This window comes from Rhipicephalus sanguineus, chromosome 2 (genome assembly GCF_013339695.2).
Source record: "Rhipicephalus sanguineus isolate Rsan-2018 chromosome 2, BIME_Rsan_1.4, whole genome shotgun sequence".
Taxonomy (NCBI): Eukaryota; Metazoa; Arthropoda; class Arachnida; order Ixodida; family Ixodidae; genus Rhipicephalus; species Rhipicephalus sanguineus.
In genome coordinates, this window is record NC_051177.1 from 144387035 (window position 1) to 144405115 (window position 18081).

An 18081-nucleotide genomic window follows, 5' to 3' on the forward strand; every position below is an offset into this window, starting at 1 on the left:
CGTATAGTTGAAGTTATGTTGTTGGGTAACTCTGAGATTTCATGTGGTGTAGGATGCAGTGAGCACTTCTAAGTGCTTACAGCCAGCATTGTCAAGTTCTACGTCTTCACAAGGCTTTTATTTTATGTGAAAGGCTTTAATGAGTCACGGGAAGCACGCAGGAAGAACTTTCATGCAAAGTTGAGTAAGTGCTCGTAGTTCTAGTTCCGGCCGGCCTATGTCTCGTGACTTAATTTGAAGGAGTGCTGTCTAAACGCAATTTAATGCTGTACATTTGAGAACTGCCAACATCTGCAAACAAACAAAGGAGGGTTGATTTATCCATCACGTGTGCTTTTCTTAACAGCAAGGAAGTTGCAGAACGTGTTCACGACTTTCTTCAGCCAGGAGAAGCTATGCAGCAACCGTATAGTTGAAGTTATGTTGTTGGGTAACTCTGAGATTTCATGTGGTGTAGGATGCAGTGAGCACTTCTAAGTGCTTACAGCCAGCATTGTCAAGTTCTACGTCTTCACAAGGCTTTTATTTTATGTGAAAGGCTTTAATGAGTCACGGGAAGCACGCAGGAAGAACTTTCATGCAAAGTTGAGTAAGTGCTCGTAGTTCTAGTTCCGGCCGGCCTATGTCTCGTGACTTAATTTGAAGGAGTGCTGTCTAAACGCAATTTAATGCTGTACATTTGAGAACTGCAAACATCTGCATAATTTGGAATAAGCTATTGGTATCTCCGCAAAAGTTGTTCTTTTTTATTTAGTCATGTTAAGAGCACACAGACAGCTTTTTCCAGCCCAACGCTTTCATTTCTTCTGTGGGCAGCAGGATCTGTTGCAAAATTGCTCAACAGACAACAGCACAACGCACCCAACAAATTCGAACCTCAATACAAGGTCGCATCGACCGGTGTTTGTCTTTAGCGAACCTTGAAACAGGTTAGTAGTTTATTCGAAAAGACAAACGGTGTACCTTAACTAATCCTTTTTTAAATTTTTTTATGACTCTTGACTTCACGAATGGACAAAATTGCAGATCTTGGAACAATCATTCACGTAGTTGAAGCTTTAAATAAATTGTCACGTTTTTGACAATCACTTACGGAACGATGTAAAAATAAAACAAATGGGAGCGCCGTGATTTTCACTTCAATAAATTGTAATTTCCGATGTTGCAAGACCAAACTGGGCTAGATTAAAAAATCGACTGTTCCCTGTTGACCGCTCGGAAATCTCGGTAACGTTTCCTGCGTAAGGTAATGATTGTTTAATGTAGTGCGCGCTTTACGCGACGCAACGCCGCCGGGCTAAATTTGGGCATATCAGCATCGCGATCGAAGCAGCTGAAATGTACACGGAAGTAGCCGCATTTCCACGAGCGCTATGTTGCATGCTAGACAATTTTGCTACCCGCTACCACATCTACGTATGCCATAAAATTCCGATGGGCAGCGGTAACTATTTACAGGGCACGGATCGAAATACGGAGCGACGATTCAGAGCTGTGATGCAGCGCGTACCACCTGTTTCTTACAGCCCATGCTCTGGTGGCGCCATCTTGTGCGGTCAACGTGACAAGCGCCGCTCGCGGGGACTCCCTGAGCCCACTACCCAAGATATTCTAGTACACTATACCAGGACGAAGGGAGCGCGTGCCGGTTCATGATGATTATAATTATATATCTACGACACACGGCAAAACCTCGACTATAACTGCTCTGCTGTAAAACATGAACGCATCATACATACATACCCCGAGCTTCGCAGTGACGCGCAAGCGCTTTTACATTCAGTTATGAGTCACATGGTTATCTAAAGAAAAGAAACGCTTACGCTCTATTATATAACAGTTTGTAGCGCTCTTACCGGATGGTGCTATGGGCGGCGGCGTCTTTGCATATCGGCAACCTTTCATAGCTTCACGTGACCATATTTATGGCCTGCATCGGCCGGACATGGTGCTCCCTATGTCCGGGAGACGTGGGAGGCTTTATGCCGAAGGCCATATCCGAAGGCCATGTCCAAGACGTGTAAAAAGTTTTCGAGGACTTTTTACGCGCGCAGGCGTGGAATCGCGGCAGGAGCAACGCTGTGGTAGCTTTTGGATGTCGTTACGCTAAAATTTTGGATGTCGAGGAGCCGAAGAATCCCTCTCGAGTTTACGAACTTCCCGATTTAAAGAAACAATTCAAGCGTAGTCATGACCTCGTTCAACCGAGTGTCAACTGTATCAGTAGAAATAGGTACACTTGCCGAGAAATGTAACGGAGCCCAATAGGCGCGCAGATGAACGGTTAGACCGTCGTAGGAGCAAGCGGAGAGGGATGCGTGCCGTGTGCAATTCAGTTAGTCTGCAAAGGGATGAACGGCGCGGGAGATGCAGGCCGTGTGCATGGATACGTTCCGTGTGCAAACCGTTGTCAAGGGAGCTAATCGTCCTCCTCGCTCGGGTCAGTCTTCCATCTTGTGTTTGAGCTGGCGTGTTGCCGGTTAAGTCGCGCTCGGAGTTCGCCGATCTAGGACCTACGGCGCGCTGCCTTTGATACAGACGTATGCGTGGATGAGTGTGTCGTGCTGCTTTTACGTTTCGCCACACCCACGAAGTCTGGAGCTGCTCTCGACACGTCGCGACGCCGCGCTGTATATCTCCGGTGCAGTCACGGCACTGCGTCGCCACCGGCTAGGAATGGCGGCCGAGAAGACTGTAGGCCTATCGGACTTCAATCTGACTCGGGGCACAAATCGGCGCTGGATTCTTTCACAAGTAAGTGATCGCTTTTTATTCTGCCGTACCTATCGCGTGCGCGAAACTGATCGCGATTATCGGTAACGGACTCAATCGTGTTGTATATCGCGCGCACGAAATGTACCGCGAGGGCCGGCTTGGGCGTGAGCCCGCCTGTGCTTTGTGACCGCCTGGATATTGGCCGCCGTTGTCGTCGCCTTGCCGGATGTTCGCTCACCGATGATTCACCGTGGTGATGAGCTGCAAGCTCGCGATATTAGCAATATTAGGCAGAGGCCTCGCCGCTGTTTTGCGACTCGTCCGAAACGCTGTGCGGTAGCAACGAGCTCGATTGTATGCCGCGCGCTTGAGGAGGATACAACTTTATTAAAAGAAATTTCATGGCTTTGGAGCTGGCCGCTTGTCTGCGGCGACCTCTTCTGCCCATGCAATGACTGCTTTCTGCAATTTTTCGTCGGGAGACCGTATTAAGGTATCTCATGTCGTTTCGGAGGGAGCTGGCAGAAGCTCTCTGGGTGCTTGAAATGCGAAGGCATGGGTTGGCGGGTGCTTCAGCTAGCCGACATTAGCTGCGATTCGGAACTCTGCGGAAATTGGTCGCCGTGACCTTCGGTTTCCTCGACGCTCGCTCGTAAGCAGTTCGCCGCCGTTCGAGGCGTCGACCGCGCTTTCGCTCGCTGCACATTACTAGTGCGCGCTCGAAGAATTTGGTGGAAATTGGACGCCGTTATCGTCGGCGTCCCCTTCGCTCGCTCGCTAGCAGCCTGGCGCCTTTCGTGGCGTCGGCTTCGCGTTGCGGCTGACGGGCTTGCTCGAGTTGTACGACGCCGCTCGCAAAAAACTCGCCGGCTCGTTGGGGCACGGTGGTTGGCGGCGCCTCGGCGTGATGGCTGCGGCCGCCGCACTTGAAGTGTTTGTTGCGCTGTGTGGCTTGAAATGCGTCTTTGATGACGTATGACATCACGGTGAAATTATTTACATGCCATATTTTAGACGTGTGTTTTTATTTAAGCATTCGACACTATCAACCACCACATTCTTTTTATGCAGCTTCAAGCAATAGGCGTAACTGGTCCTGCACTATTATTAATAAAAAACTACCTACTCAATAGAAGCCAAGTTGTCAGTCTGTTAGGTCATAAATCTATACTTAAAGTAACAAATATAGGAGCACCTCAAGGTTGTATTCTCGGCCCACTTCTTTTCATTATTTACATAAATGATTTGCCATCTTGCCTTACCAGTTCAGAATGCTTACTGTATGCAGACGACACAACAATTGTTAACACTGATGCCTCCAATCTGTGACACAGAAGCTAAATGATGACCTTTCAGGCTTGGCTGCTTGGTGTATCCATAATAAATTACAAATGAATCCCACTAAAACTAAATTCGTTTTTTCCACTCTCACCAACGTGAACATAATTATATCCGCCAATATTTCTAAATCAATTCGCAATTGAAGCAGACGATGAGGCGACCTTCTTGGAAATTAAACTGGACCGTCATTTGAAATTTCATTCGTATGTTGCATACCTGCGAAAAAAAATGGCTTACGGCATACGTGTTCTAATTAAATCCCGCGATATATTTTCCAAACCCACATTACTTTCATTGTACTACGCTTTTACTCATTCTCATATTAATTACTGTATCACATCTTGGGGCAATACCTACAGCAGTCATCTCGTCTCCCTTCAAACTATGCAAAATCACTCTATTAGAATACTTACCCACAGTCATTATCGCAGTGATGCTAAAGCACTCCTGCATGCCAACAACATCCTAACAATCGAGAACACTTTCAAATATAATCTAGGAATACTATTTTTCAAGCAAATAATAAATCAGCTTCCTTTGTTTATAATCCCTCCATCAAGTCCAGAGAATACAAACTTGACAAGGTTTGCACAAAATCACAATTTTATCTTACCTATAGTTAATGCTAACTATGGCAAACAAACAGCCCACTTCACTGGAATCTATTTCTGTAATACTATACCTTCAGGAAGAAAAACCTCGGAATCAATCGGCATATTCAAAAAAGATATGAAAACTTTCCTCTCATCCATTCCATAATCTGGATAGTTTTGGTCACTTCTATTACTCCCGCTCCCTTTCGTGCCTTCTCACAACCTAATGTTAACGCAGCATCGCATCATCATCCTACATTGCTGATATCAGATGTCTCTGTTTAGTTTCTTTTTCGTAGTTTATTTTTTAACATTTTTCACCATGGTAATTATCTGAAAACTGTTTAGGAGAGTTGAATTACCTCTATTTTTTATGTTGTCTAATTTCAGTTTTGTTGCTACTTTCTGCTAATGATTTTCTTCAGTAGAGCTCTTTTTTTCTTTTTACCTGCGATGTATTTTATTACCTGTTTTCTGCACCACTGTTTGCTGCACCAATTAATTGTTTCTATATTCACTACTGTAGGAGGTCCCGATTCAGTCTCTGACTATGGGACCTGCTTCTGTATACACAAATTTGTAATTGATTCGATAACTAAATAAAACGATTTTCTGATTCTGATTTCACCTTGCACATATTGTCATGTACGTGCGTCTTCATCCCTTCTGTGACGTGTCGCAGAATATTTGCAAAATTTTTGTGCTTCGCAGGGGTGAAATTATTTGCGTGCCATGTTTAGACGTGTTTTTGTGCACATTGCACGTATTTGCACAGTGCGTGCGTCTTCACCCTCGCTGTTCATGTGACTAAATATTTGCAATATTTTTGTGCTTTTGCAGGATGCAGCCGTTGCCCACGACGAGCAGAATGCTGTGTGCCCTGGCGCGTAACAACGCCTGCCATCTATCGCTTCCGTGGAGCAGCTTCAACAGAAAGGACCGTACGAGATATGACAACGCGGCTGAACCTGTATTGGAAATTTTGTAAGGAATTCAATGGAAGGAAAGCAGAAACTTCATATGTATAGAAAAATAAAACGTTTCATTGTCTCACTTTTGTCTTCGTTGTCGCATTGAATGCGAAAGGCAGTGACATACGCATGACTAAATATTCTTTGCGTGTTCTTTCCGCGGCATTTGTTGGTCACCGCGGAAAGGAAACACGCGAAAAAAGTATTGTCTTGCGGAGAGTAACTGTAGAAAATCATCCTTGGGATAAAAAGTTCATCCGAATGGAGCGTTTGAGTGGACCGACCGTTGGTCCTTGCGAGGTGCAACTGCGAGGTCAACGGTTGCCCGGTAAGGTGTAAATGTGAGGACCAATGTTAGTCCATTGAGGTGATCTGTGGGGACTAACAGTTGCCCGGTAAGGTGTAAATGTGAGGACTAAATGTTAGTCTATTGTGCGGACTAACTGTTAGACCCGGTGCCGTTAGTCCTAAAGGGATTAATGGGTTGTGGCAGCCCCATTAGTCCCCAAAAGGACGAACCACACACCCTTTTAACACCCTTTTGCCTTATAGAGTGTATAGGCTTGCACGCACAATTTGTGGGCATATTGTCACGCGCGCTTCTTTTTGTCATTTTTTATGTAACTACTATGTTGCACGCGTAGCCGCCACCTTGCGCAAGCCGCGCCCTATGTCTGGGAACCTTCGAGATTATCTTAGAATCTTCTTTTAGATTGAACACGCAAACGCGAACAGTTGAGATTACTCTCGAACTAACGCGGCCACCAGCGATAAGGCTCGAATGTTCGATGTCGCATGTATAAATGCCGACGCGCTTTACCGCAGAGCAGATTATCGACGGTCGACGCTCTGTTCGCCGCTGCAGTGTGTATTGCTGTAGTTTGACTTTCTGTTTCCCGGCCACAAGTTCGGCCAAAAAAGAGTTTCATCTCGGACACGCCGACTGCTGCCTTAGTCGATGTCACGACCTCGTGACAACATAATAGCGGCGCCATTACGCAAGAGCTTCCTCCTATTCTGAGTCGTGCATGCTAACCTAACAGATGTTCTTTTGATTTCACTCCGAGTCATAATAACTGAATGAAGTAGACCTCATGCTACTCCTCTTCAGCGATTCGCCGGCGCCAAATCAGGAGAGAGAAACAAGGAAGCCATCCAATGGCTAGACCTACATATAAGCGTCTGAAATGAGACAAGATTTTCATGAACGGCTTTGACAATGACCTGTCCCCAGGATCGGCTCGTATTTCAAAGCGAATTAAAGCCAGCGCGAATACACATGTATGACACCAGTGCCAGCATAGTGTCAGCAAATAATTACCTTGGATTACATGGTTTCCGAGATCTACGGATGATTCGACGAGAGATCGAACATGCCTGTCCGGTCGCAATTTTTGTTTTGCCTGGGTTGTTTATATGTTATGTGGGCACATTCAAAGTGCACAGAACCGAATATTTTATTTCCAAGAAACGCTCCCAGCGCGCCAAAAAATATTTGAAGGTGGTGGTGCGGCCTCTTGTTTTTGCTCACTGCAATGTTTTCGGATTTCACGGCCGAATTTAGCGCGAACTATAAATGATGTGTCGAAATTTTCTTTTGCTGGTTTTAATACGCATTACTGTGAATACATCCATGCTTTTTTATGCTGTCCGCAAAAAGATGAAAATGGGAAAAATGGCAAACAAGGCCGAAATCAAAAAGGGTCCTAAGTTTGAGGCGCCTTGGCGCCTTTGCTATACAAACAGAAACTTGCAAACAATGTCAAATATAGAAAAGTGCCTTTGCAAGATTTATACGGAAGACCATGTCCAACAGGCAGTGCAAAAAAAGAAAAAAATAGTAAAGAAGCGAGTTTTTTTCAAAAAAGGTACATTTCAAAAAAATAAAATAAAAAGAAAACGCCGGTCTCGATTTTCACGACAATTTTATCAAGATCGCTTATGTCAGTGAACACACGTTTTAATATCATATGCTCATTTGCTTTGTTTACGAGATATAACTGGCGAAAATGACCCTTGCAGTGTGTGCTCACTTCAGTGTGATGATGGTTGTGATCAGCTTGCATTGTGCGTAAATCACAGTTTTAATTATCTGCTGCAGCAAAAATCTTGCTGTGGGGCTTTTCGTCAAGAAAATGTTGTTCTCAGTTTTATTTGCTTCTAGCGTGTGCGAAAGTGGGCTGCTGCCGCCTTCTAAAGGGTGATTCCGCGAGAGATCGACATACTGTCCGGTCGAATTTTTGTTTTGCCTGGGTTTTTATATTTATGTGGGCACATTCAAAAGTGCACGGAACTGAAAATTTTATTTCCAAGAAACGCTCCCAGCGTGCCAAATTATTCAAGGTGGCGGCGCGGACCTCCTGTTTTTGTTCACTGCCATGTTTTTCGGATTTCACGGCCGAATTTAACGCGAACTATAAATGATGTGTCGAAAATTTTTTGTTGGTTTTAATAGCATTACTGTGTCCATGATTTTTGAGATTTAACGGGCCCAAAATTACCCTTGCTGTGTGCGCTCACTTCAGTGGATGATAGCTGTCATCAGCTGGCATCGCACAGTAAATCTGTTTTAATATTTCCTGCAGTAAAACTTTGCCTGGTGTTCTTGTCGGTCAAGAAACATGTATTCTCAAACTTTAATTGTGTCTAGCATGTGCGGGGGTGGGCTGCTGCCGCTCTCTAAAGGCCTAACGCGTACGCAGTTCGCAGCTTATAACTTAAAACTTACCCCGCCAAGTATTCGCTAATCAGAAGCCACGAGACACCACGAACACATGGGTTAGGTAACTTTGTCAAAACTCTCCTTGCAACAGAATAAAGCATCTCTATGCAGCGAAGGCCAACTTAATCGTAACTAAAGGCCACAATCAGCAGGCGCGAAAGGTTATGCAGTCAGTTGTTCTCACTGCCTGCTTGCTTCCCTCAATTATGTGCATTGTACGCTCTAACAATCTTCCGCAATCGACGCACACTGTGCCTAAACAACATTTGTAAAAAGTTAGCTCAATCATTCCGAGCGTTTATTACTTCCCGCTATCACATGTTTTCGGCGTCGCAGCTAAACGTCTTCCTGTATCATGTCGAGCTTACCTCAGCGTATCAACAGCCAGAAAACGTGCGGTGCGGCATGAGATAAGCAATGAGTGGCCGAAGCCGCCCAATTGATGATGTTTTGTTGCCACTTTACTAAAGTGGCTTTCCCACGTCGAGGAAGCAGAGGTCATTGGTGGCGCCAGACGGACATTACCCTTAGTTCTGACAATGAGTGTGGCATACAACATAATTATTACAGCCCAAAGCACTTAAAAACACCTTAGTCATAAAATGTTAAACCGTGAGCAGTTCTGGAAAAGCAGTCATGACAGCTGCGCAGAGTGAGATAATTTGTGCGGCACACCGTTCACTATAAACGTTCGACTTGCTCTAGGTCTAGCTGTCACTACATGCCATGCCCGCGGCCCATGGCTAGGTCTATTATTCTGGGCCGATATTAACGCGTTCACAAAAAGATGATTTCTGAGGAAAATTTCATTGCGCAAATTTTCTTTCTTTGCTCTTTGTGTTGTTGCCTACTCCAGAAGCCTTTGTCATAGCCTGAGGATCTTCGCAACACCTGCGAATTCTGCTTGCATTTGCTTACGTTCCTCAAGGAAAAGCTGTCTACATCTAACCGCGATGAGATAGACCAGGCATTTCTTGAGGAAGAAGGAAAGGATTGATATCTCGAACAGGCGCTTCCATCTTTCCTCGGATGATTGTAGGCGAGGTTTGTAGGCTGCAAACAGTTTACACGTTAGCCATTTAGAGGGCGGTAGCAGCCCATTTGCACATGCTAGACACAAATAAAACCTGAGAACACATTTTTCTTGACGAAAAGCCACCAGAACACGGTTTTGCTGCAGCAGAATAATTAAAACTGAGATTTACGCACAATGCAAGCTAATAACAACCATCAGTCGCACTGAAGTGAGCACACACAGCAAGGGTCATTTTGGCCAGTTATATCTCGTAAACAAAGCAAATTAAGACATATGATATTAAACCGTGTGTTCACTGACATAAGCGCTCTTCGATAAAAAAAATTGTCGTCAAAATTGACACCGGAGTTTTTTTTATTTTATTTTTTGAAAATGTACTTTTTGAAAAAAACTCGCTTCTTTAACTATTTGCGCTGCCTGTAGGAAAATGACCTTCAGTATAAATGTTGCAAAGGCGCTTTTCTATATTTGACATTGTTTTCAAGTTTCTGCTTGTAATAGCAAAGGCGCCAAGGCGCCTCAAACTTAGGACCCTTTTTTGATTTCGGCCGTGTTTGCCATTTTTTCACAATTTCTTCTTTTTGAGGACAGCATAAAAAAAAGCATGGATGTAATTCACAGTAACGCGTATTAAAATCAGCAAAAAAAATTTCGACACATCTTTATAGTTCGCGCTAAATTCGGCCGTGAAATTCGAAGACATTGCAGTGAGCAAAAATAGGAGGCCCGCGCCGCCACCTACAAATATCTTTTTTGGCGCGTTGGGAGTGTTCCTTGGAAATGAAATTTTCGGTTTCGTGCACTTTAAATGTGCCCACATAACATATAAAAAACCCAGGCAAAACAAATATTGCGACCGGACAGGCATGTTCGATCTCTCGTGGAAACACCCCTACGCAGTTTAGTATACACTGTCTCTGGAATGGGGGAAACACATGGCCAAATAAATAAAGAGCAGAGTACCGTAGAGGAGCCTGCAAGGAACATGATATCCACCGGATGACGAACATCGTTAGTGCTCATTTTTAAATCTTGCGCCTGCATTTCTTTCGCTGCTTCTCCTCTTATTTGAGCATGTACAAGCTCTCTCAGCGCTTAGCGTTACTGACACGCATGATGATAGGCGAGGACGCTTGGTTGAAAACCAAGGAAATTTCGTTTAACAAACTCGGACTTTGTCAGTTTGTTTCGTGCAAGCAGATTGTGATAAGTTTTTTCTACATACACTCGCGCAACTACATATTTTTTTTTAGAATGAGAGCATGTTTAAAACACGAACGAGAACATATTACGGCATTTAGGTGTTGCAATGGATAGTCCCCGATATACTAAATATTCATTGATCATTAATTTACACCATTGAGCAAACTACACCTCTTCTTGCATTCAGAAGGCGATCACAAATTGACTCTAGAATGTTTTTATCTTTTGTAGCTGTTTACTCGCTATTAAAGTATATGTAACATTCTTGACTTCGTATTCTGCTGATATAGGAGTGTCATATATTATTAGTTTAATATTACTGCTTGTTTCTGTAAATGTGGCGCTCTTGATTAAATATTGCGTTCATAGTTTCACATGTGGTGCGACGATCTGGTTCATTACCTGTGTTTATAAATTATTGTGTTCGATGCGCTATTGCAGGCTAGTTGCTGCATATGCCTTTCATCCTATATCGTAATTTTGCTACAGCTACTTCACTTCTGGCTTCACTACTGGCTGTAGTTCGAGCGTAACTATGGTGCTAGGATCTAAGTCAGGCGTTTGTGTACGCTTTTAGTTCCAACGGTATGACAATAATGTCAAGCTATGTATAGTCAAAATACTAAATGAATAAATAATCATAAAGGTTATCATCACGGCCGTAGTATTGCAAAAGTATTTGTCTTACACTCTGCTTCCTACCCAGTAACGAAGACCTGCTCTACACGCTGGGCTGGTGGTTCGCGCAGCAGTACATTGTGATAGCGTCGCCTGACGGTGGCCTAGCATCGTACGGAAGCGCAGCTTTGGCACAGGCAAACAGACCCATCGACTGCTATGCGATCACCGAAAGCCGATTTCGCCGGGAGCTCTTCCACGAGAGGGCTCAGGCGTCGCTTGGCAGCGCTGGCCTGCGCCAGGCAGTTCGGCTGCTCGCAAACATTCGAAACACTACTGTCGCCATGGTCAGGTAACACATTTCACGTATACTCACTGTGGTCTTCATGGATTAACTAATGCTGTCGATATCCCTGCGTTTCTGGTCAACCAGAGCACCCACGCCTCCCTCAGCTTACTTCTGCTCGTGTCTTAGTTGTCAAATCTGCTTCGTCACCTGCGTTGTGCTAAACAAGAAAGTGGTGGTTGTGACATTCAAGTATTCATTTAGTATCCTTGAAGGCACCAGTGGATTTTTGAACGCGTAGACATGTATTTTTCTTTGGCCAGTTGCTGGCTCATGAACATTAGGTGTGACGTGCATGGTCATAGACTATTATTGAGTACCGTGCGATAATTCCAAAGAATACCTCTTGAGTTTATAACGTAAGTATGGCAGCAAGCACTTCGACGACCCTGTACAGCAGGGTGCTTGTGCTGTTGGGCGTTTCAGTTACGCCTTCGACGGCAGAATTTGGGCGGAATTTCATCACTGCACAAAAAATTCCGACGGATCCCATGCACCGTGGGCATTGATACATGCGAACCAGTCAGCAAGTAGTTGGCTGTGTCGAGTCTCTTTGGGTATGAGTCAAGTACCAGGGGGTGGATCACGGTCTTCGTATAAACTAGTTGTGTGCACATAGGCGTGCGCACAGGGGGGGGGGGGGGGGCAGGGGGGGCGCCCCCTTCCAATCATTTAAGAATGGGGCCGCAAAATCTGCCCCGTACAGGGACCCTTCTAGTCACCTAAGAGGGGGGGGGGGCGCAAAATCTGCCTCATACATTGACTTAGTAGGGTGGGGGGACGCTGTGACGAAACTTGCCCCCCCCCCCCCTAATGCGGAACTCTGCGCACGCCTATGTGTGTGCATATCGTTGGCTTACAGGGACGTCAACTGCACTGGCTCGTAGAGGGTAAGCAATGGTCCGACGTAACGTGGGCACTCGCGCTACAGCACAGACGTCATATTTATCGAAAGATGTGGAAGCAGCGTTCACTAGGCTATTCGCTCGAGGAGAAGCAATGCTAGGACTACAGCTTGCCGAGTCATAGGAGCACATATGTAATGTTTTATACATTGTTATAAAGCGCATAATACACACTGCAACTACAACTGACGTTAGATGAGCGCCACCACAACAACTGACGTCAGGCAACTGTTGATGTAAAATATTTATTTACGATCTGTACCGCGTGGTTGCTGGTGGAGGGTCTTTGCAGCACAGCTGTCAACATTCTTCTGTTGGAATAAAATCTGGACAACTGGAACAAACCGTATGTCTTTCTGTTGTTTAGTCCACGCAAGTTTGTTATAAAATTTTTCACTGTATATTTTCGCTGTTCCTAGGTTATGACAGACTGGGAATCACGTGTGGCGCATACTCACATACCACGGTTGTGGTATTCATGACGTACTCGACAGACACGTCATGCTAGTCATGCCATGACCTCGTAGTCGTGTTCGTTCTACACTCATACCCTCCTATGCCAATTTTATTATAATCCAAGTTAAGAAGGTGACTACCAAAAGCACCTTTACGTAGGTGGCTAGACAGAAAGGAACGCTCAAAGTGTCTTTGTTTTGCAAAGAAATGCTTCGCATTTAGAAGGGTATCTACTTGGGCTTGTTGGTTTGTCATTACTCGTACACTGTTGCGCGTTAAAGACATAGACAAGGGCACAGACATACACACGGAGCGCACACTATCAACATTTTTATTAGCAGACTGACGTGGTCTTATATACCTAGATACAGAACTACATTGCGTTTGACAGCAGGTACATCTCAACAAGAACCACTCAATACACACGTGTCGTGTCACTCAGATAAGCGATTTCCTCGTCGGATAGAGATAGAAGCCTGGCTTACACCAGACAATGTAGTGCTGTATCTAGGTGTATCAGGGCATGTCAGTCTCCTAATAAAAGTCACAGTTTCGCCGCAACGGCGAAGCAATGAATGCGATAGCAACAATTGGAATGTAACGCGAAGAACGGACAGCAGCTCGAAATTGCCAGCGCGTCGCTCGAGCGCAAAGGACGCACGAAAAGAACGCACACAGGACGAGCGCGAACTATCATGCGTCACAGCTCGATACTTGAAGCGCACTGCTGAAACATAAAGCAGGACGCACGAAACGAACGAACAGGTATACACAGGACGAGCGCGAACTAACGTCGCAGTTGTTACTTATTTCTGTTTGAACAGCGCGCTCCTTTCGCAAACGCGGCCGCTGCAGCGAGCCGCTTCGTACGCTCTGTGACCTCAGCGCGGACATCGCGGGGAAAGCACAAGACGTACAACCCCCCGCTCTACCCCACGCCCACCCCCCTTCTTTCTTGAGATAAGCGCACGAAGACGACCACGCCCTGCAGGGCAAAGAGCATCGGCGTTCGCAGGAGTGGGGCGGCGACCTTTCAAGCCCAGCGCTCAGCGCGCACCTCGCGCCATCTCGCTGGTAATGAAGAAACGCTTATATAAACGCCTGCCGTCTGTGAGTCCGGCCAGCGGTAAAGGGTGTGTATATAACGCTCGCCGTTAGCTACGTCGGCAATCTGCGTTTCGTGGCGTAGTGGCTAATGCCACGCGCTGCCGAGCGAGAAGCGCGGAAGCATTTTTCTGAATTATTTTTCTTTGGGGCTTTATATATATTATACATACTTATACGGTGGATGACGGCGGCGGCGACGGGGACGGACAAAACCCAGCCCAGACTGTCCATATAATTGCTATCGCAATAAAAATGCTGATAGTGTGCGCTCCGTGTGTGCCTCTGTGGTCTTGGCCACGTCATTAACGCGCAACAGTGTTCGCATTTAGAATAATCAGCTGACGCTTTTTGGAAATGTGGAAGTGCTACTGGGCAATTTCAATTCTCCCATTTTTCCCAACCGATTTTTATTTAGAGCATGGTTTTTAATCATAGTGGGCAGCCCTAGTTACCCTCTTCAGTCATCTTAAGATGTCTGCCGCCACAGCAAAGCAATGCAGAAGCTAGCGAGCAAATATCGTATTTCGCCTATTCTGAGGAATTTCGGACACATTTCTTGAAACACGTTGGGTATAGTTGAACGAAACAAGGAGAATTGATGAAGGGCTCGCTGCTTTGTTAGGCACAACCCCAAAAAACGAATAGACTATGAGTCCAAGGAAAGTATTGGGGACATTACTTGTAGTCTTTCACTGTAGTGTAGTAACTGTGGCACAAATGGAACAGATGAAAAGGCAGCCTTGGCGCCGGTTGGGAACGAACCTACAACCTTCGGCTGACGTTTCCGTTGCTTTTCCAGTAGAGCTACGGCGGGAACTTCTTTGCGTGTAAACCTGGAGTGTAAGTCAGTGCCGCTCGTGGTGAGTTTTCGGTATCGCACGTTTTAACGCGATAGCGTTACAGAGCTCGTATCGCAGAAATTCCTCCTTCGGCGTCGGGGCCGTTGGTTGTGAGCGAAAAATCATCATCTTGTCCGTGACCGAAAAATCGAAAAAGCTGCAAATAAAATAAATAATAAAAATGTTGGGTCCGAGTGAGAATCGAACCCAGGTCATCTGCGTGGCAAGCAGGTGTTCTAGCACACAGCCACGCCTCTGCTTGGAGCTGCACTCAAAGTAACTTTCACGCTATAGAAAAATACGCGTCCTGTATACAGGTGTCACAGTACGAGATGTAATATCGCAGTAATATTGCGTGCACCTGAATCGCAAAGAGCTCAACGATGTAGTAAGCGGGTTGATCCTTCTGGTATAGTGCAGAGCTGTGAACGATGACGAGTGTCGTGGTCTGTATACCTCTCTACTCTCATACTATGCCCAGTGGATGGCACATGTTCATTTATTATCGATACAAAGCGTGCAATGTTGAGGAAGCAAGCGCGAATTCTTGCAGTAGCTACGTTCGCACCAATAGTTGGGTGTAGTTAGCACTCCTTACGTTAGATTGCATTGCTTTACTTAGGCTCATTATTACATGAACTAGTTTTGCAGCCTAATACCTGTGTCACACGGACACTAAAAAGTTTTTCCAAGAAGACTTTTTTCGAAAAAGAGTTCCACGCGCTGTCACACGACAGAGAGCGATCTCCTTTTCAGAAGCGGTCTTTTGTGGAAACGGCGTTCGACGATCTCTTTCACGGCGGTAAAGGAGTAGCCTCGAAACCGAGGCTACTCGGTTTCGAGGCTACTGTCGGCTGGTGTTAGCTCACGGTCGCTAAGTCATGGCTAAAGTAATGTCTAATACAATCAAGAGATGCCAGATTTCGTCCAGTATTGTCATGTGTTTGTTACATCAGATAATTGCAAATAATGCTTGCGCACTATCCGAGAATCCTTTGATAGGAAAGTTCAGCTTCAAGTTTTTAACACGTACTTGTTTTATACCAGGTTCCACTGAGAAATTCCTCGCTAGTTTTCTCACCCCCGAGCGAGAGGCATCTCTTAATTTAGTTCCGGTTTTCACTGCCCGTTTATTAACTCTTCTTGGGTTTGCACTTCTGATTTCAAAACTCGATTCCTGTACAATCTTCCAGTCTCTTCGGGTTTCGATTTTCATTACCAAAACAGCCAAACGAACGAACGCCACTTACGCAACTTAGATGAGAAATAATCACAGTTTCGTTACACTTCTCACCTCCACTGGCTATTTCTCTTGTTCCGATACCTTTTTGAAGATCAATGGTCTCGCAGCCAAAACAAATCATTGAACTTTATATTTTGGAGAAAACAGGAAGTAAGCACTGTAAATACCATTTTTGATGCGCTGATGTTGATATTGAGGCGTATCGCCAGAGAGTCGTGACACGCGGTACTTCACCTCCCATGAATAACTTTTGATTTCACGCGTGTTACGCGCTCACTGACAAAACACATACACCCATTTAAGAGTCAGGTCGCCTCTCTGTATGAAACATAAATGAGACTGAGTTAATCCTTTTGGGCGAAGACACGGCACGGTAGTATTTTTACTGCACCGTCGAAACAGAAAGGGTCCATGCAAAATCTGAGCTTTCAATGGTTCATGTAAAACCAAGCACGCTTCGATTGTCCAGCGCGGTGAAACAATATATACACGGCTACGGGACTGCCTTACTATTGTAGTGATCTCAATCGCGCAGATCGGTGCCCTGGCTTGACGAGGAAGCCCATAACGAAGCGGCCCTTATAGCGCGGAAGACACGGCTCGAACCATGGAGGTCCGAATTTGGCTTCAGAACCGCGGGTTTGCCATCGAAGCTGCCCACCTCAATAGAAGACGGGAAAGCGAAGACGACTTCACAAGAGCTTGGTCATCTTTTCACCACTGCTGCACCACGCAATACGGATGTCTTCCAACCAAACAGGTGAGGCGCTCAAGGTGATCATGTGCTGGAATTTGTTAAGAATGCTCCTTCAGTATTCGGTAATTAAGAGCTGTTTTCCCGTCACTGAAGCGTAGTCGTTGCACTCAGTTAAATATTTCAGAATAATTTCAGATGTTGCAACTAAGTGGCCGCGCCACAAATCGTTAACAGTGCGAGAGCACTTGAAGTCTCAGCGTAAAAACAATTTTCCTATAAAAAGAATGGGGGGGTTGATTCCTCCGTAATAGGAATCGGAATAACACGAAAGTAAAGCGTGCCCTTGCAGAAGTAACTGAATGTTTACTGTACATCGATATAAGAGAGTTTGCACAATGTATATTGATGCCTGGCAGCTATAGCCCCGTTTAACGTGGTTGCAGCCACTTTGATCATTGGTGGTACATCTCCATCCCGACGACTAACATCCATGTTAAATAATTAAACAAACCCTTGTGGTAGCTGTAGTAGTTAACGGTGAAAGCGTCTTCAGAGAACGAGGCGTGATAGCCAGAAGAGTGTCGCATATTAAAGGCAGAATTTGGTCACCATCCCGCGGCATGTTAAAATGTGATTGAATACCACGGCCGGACTAGAGGGAAACGCAAAGCGCGTTGTGCCGCCTCGGTAGCCCGGCCACGATTTTTCTCGAGGCGAGCGCGTGAGAGAGAGAGAGAGAGTACAACTTTATTAAGAGTCCAGTGCAGACGCAGAGGTTGCCCCGCGCCACCCGGCTACTCCCACGTTGGAACCGGCAGGTCTAGCCTAACGGCCCTGTTGCGGGCGCACTGGACGGCCAGGATTTGGTCCTGTAGGTTTGGGCTGCGCATAAGCGCATCCCACTCGGCCTTGCTGTAAGTCGGGCCGAGCGACCCGCACTCCCAAAGCATGTGAGCTAATGTAGCGGCCTGCCCGCAAGCGGTGCAGGCGGCGTCGGGGAATTTGTGTGGATAAATTTCATTTAAGTGTGCTAAAAATGGGTACGAATGGGTTTGAAGTAAGCGCGACGAGACTGCCTGTGCTCGATTGAGTTTTGAATGTGGGATCGGGAAAGCCCGCCTCGCCGTGTAATAATACTTGGTGATCTCGTTGTGTGTGGTTGGAGTGTCCTTATGTCCTGCGTTGTCGGCGCTAGAGCCATCGCCCATGTCGAGAGCAGCGCGGTCGGTGAGCGCGCGCGCTGCTGTGTGGGCTGACTCATTCGGGTTCAGGGCAACGCCCTTTACTGA

The 18081-nt window shown here is 45.8% G+C and overlaps 1 protein-coding gene across 1 annotated transcript in view; it reads left to right on the forward strand.

Moving 5' to 3' along the window:
* Nucleotides 1-16859, forward strand: part of LOC119381937 (uncharacterized) — a 21372-nt gene extending 4513 nt beyond the window's left edge. Inside the window, exons 3-4 of the mRNA XM_049412944.1 lie at nt 11288-11551; nt 16631-16859. Of these exons, the coding sequence (XP_049268901.1) occupies nt 11288-11551; nt 16631-16859 (493 nt within the window). The remainder of the gene's footprint in view (nt 1-11287; nt 11552-16630) is intronic.
* The last annotated feature ends 1222 nt before the right edge of the window (nt 16860-18081 follow it).